Source organism: Penaeus vannamei, chromosome 20 (genome assembly GCF_042767895.1).
Source record: "Penaeus vannamei isolate JL-2024 chromosome 20, ASM4276789v1, whole genome shotgun sequence".
In the NCBI taxonomy this organism is placed as follows: Eukaryota; Metazoa; Arthropoda; class Malacostraca; order Decapoda; family Penaeidae; genus Penaeus; species Penaeus vannamei.
In genome coordinates this window covers 6,811,887-6,814,386 of record NC_091568.1, presented here as the reverse complement: position 1 = coordinate 6,814,386, position 2,500 = coordinate 6,811,887, and the positions used below count along the sequence as shown (strand labels likewise).

The following is a 2,500-nucleotide window of genomic DNA, read 5'->3' as shown; positions in this document are numbered from 1 at the left end:
TCTGGAAGAGACTGAGGAAGAGGAGGAGGAGAGAGAAGCAGAAGGAGAAGGTGATAAGGAAGTGAAGAATGAGATAGAAGCTGATAATAAGCAGGTCTCAGACGAAGCAAAGGATGACAGCAGGCTCATGGCAGTGCTGAATCAGCTTCGAGCAAATAAAGCCATGAACAAATCCAGCTCTGTGGACAACATTCCCAATTATGAGACTATTTGGGTTGGAGATGTTGCAAAGCCAGACACCTCTAATACGTCATCACAGATGAGTTCCCTCACAAGCAAGTCTTCCTTAGTAGTCACCATTGGTGATGTTCGGGCCAAGGAATCTCTCTGCAATCTGTATTACTCCACAATGTCTGACCTTTCATTCAGATATTATAGTGAGAGAATGAGAAAGAACAGCTCTTCTGGTTCACTTGCTTCCAAGCGAAGCACACGTGATACCTCAAGGGAAATGATGAGAGCCATTTCAGTCCCAGACAACAAGACCTTATTGGAGGTGAGTCAGCTGATAGAGGAGCAAAAGAAGAGGGAAGAAGAGGAAGCCAAGCAGACCAGCAATCAAGGAGGAGCCACAGCAGCTACGCCATGCACACCTCGCCCATTGAAGTTTGGCCCAGGAGCTACCCCAGTCCGGTCAGACCCATCCAACAACAGACCAAGGAGAAAGTTCTCTATGTTACGTGAAAGGTTTGAGAACCCCAACTGGACGCCTCTGCGTTCTCCCATGAAAAGAGGTCCCTCAACCCAGAGAAGAAATTCCTTCCAAGACAGGACTGCAAAGGCACTCCAGGCAGGCATGAAGGTGTTCAGGAGGCCTCGAGTCCATGTCATTACACCAAAGAAAGGGGAGGACAAGATGGACACTCCTCGTCTCAAGAGTCCTTTCAAATCTAGGAATGTAACACCTTCCAACACCTTGGGCTTGAAGACTGGTCCAGAACCCCTCAGCACAGAAACAGCTCTGAAGACGAGGCTGTTGGAAAGTGAGGGGGCAACAGCCATCCATAAAACTCCTCATATCAAGACTCCTGCTGACAACAGGCTCACCAAAAGAACACCAAAGACCAGCACTCCTGAAAACAAGCAACCCCTGGTCAAGAAGACCCCAGTTCCTATTAAAGGAGCCAAGAAGTTGACTGAAGGCCCTAAGACAAGCACACCTGAAGGAAACAAGCAGCTACCCCAGATAAGCATCCTCAGTGCTGTGTCCAGTGTTGTGCCATCACCAGAAAGTGTGCTTAAGTTCAACCTTTCTGACCATCAACAAAGAATCCCCTTGTCAGAAAATGTCCACCAAATACGCACGAGCTCCAAGTCCCTGGCCATGCCAGCCATAAAGGAAGCTGAATACATTCCAAGTGTTCTCTTGCCAAAACCATTTTATGGATCACTTCAGTCAGGAGTTGCCCATGGTAGCCAGGGTCTTGCACTGAAGCCTACCAGGATTATCACAAGTGACGAGAACAGCCAAGACATCCGGAGTCGTCCCTCCAGCAGTGGTCTTGCTTCCTCTCAGAGTGTCCTTAGCCTGAAGGCAAAGCAGGCCTCCCCTCTGGCCGATGGTGGTAGCAGGCTTAACCAAAACCAGGCTATGTTCTCAGGCATCCTGGGTCTGCCTCCCTACCAGCAAGAGCCCTGCAGGCCAGCCATCATTAGTGTGACGGAGAGCACTGAAAACCCCAGCGGCCAGCAAAACATTTCAATCAGCCGCATTGTGCTATCCTCCCCACAATCACCCAATTTCAACATGCAAAAGTCAACCTTATCACCAACTTCAAAGATATTTTCTAGAAGAATATAAAAGGTTTCAGGTCCATAGCAGTTGATACAGTATTTAATGATTTTGCTTTTATTTATTTTTTCCTCAAGAGGATATTCAGACACGTAATGAGATACACATTATTTCACTTATGATGTGTTGCTATATTCATAATGTTCATGTTTCTTAAATGCTAACTTAGGGGTAATAATTGATAGGCTAGAGATGTATATAGAAACTGACATAGAACATTTAAGTTGCAGCAACTACCTTCATTCACAATTTTCTTTTTTTCATATTTCATTGTTGATGTTAAATTTGCATGTTGAAGAGATAATTATTATGATTTTTCTTCTTGAAAAACTAATTAATTCTTATATCTGCTATAATTTTTTTGGAATAAGAAAGCAACATGGAAATATTACCATTATTTTAGAAGTATATACATCTTTTGTGTTTCATAAAGATTTTTTGTTTTTGGAGGCTGTACTTTTTTTAGTCTTTACTGGCCTTAACCTTTGTTGTATCAATGTCGGCACACATTCCTTAACTCTTAAGGTATCTTCATAAACTCATTGCATTTAATCCCACAGATTCCTTTTACTCATTTTAATGCATGTGTGATTGGTACTTCATCCTTTGAATATCATTGTGTTTGTCACCATACATTTAGTTAACAATGATGAAAGACAACAAAGCTTTAGCGACATATGTACTGGTAATTCATCATCATAAGTTTGT

General features: G+C 43.2%; 1 protein-coding gene across 1 annotated transcript in view; it reads left to right on the top strand.

Moving 5' to 3' along the window:
* The window catches only part of LOC113810806 (uncharacterized), a 10,331-nt gene that overhangs the window by 7,374 nt on the left and 457 nt on the right, over positions 1-2,500 (top strand). The window contains exon 8 of the mRNA XM_027362454.2: positions 1-2,500. This exon is cut by the window's left edge and continues 1,188 nt beyond it; it is cut by the window's right edge and continues 457 nt beyond it. Within this exon, the coding sequence (XP_027218255.2) occupies positions 1-1,801 (1,801 nt within the window). The 3' untranslated portion in view covers positions 1,802-2,500.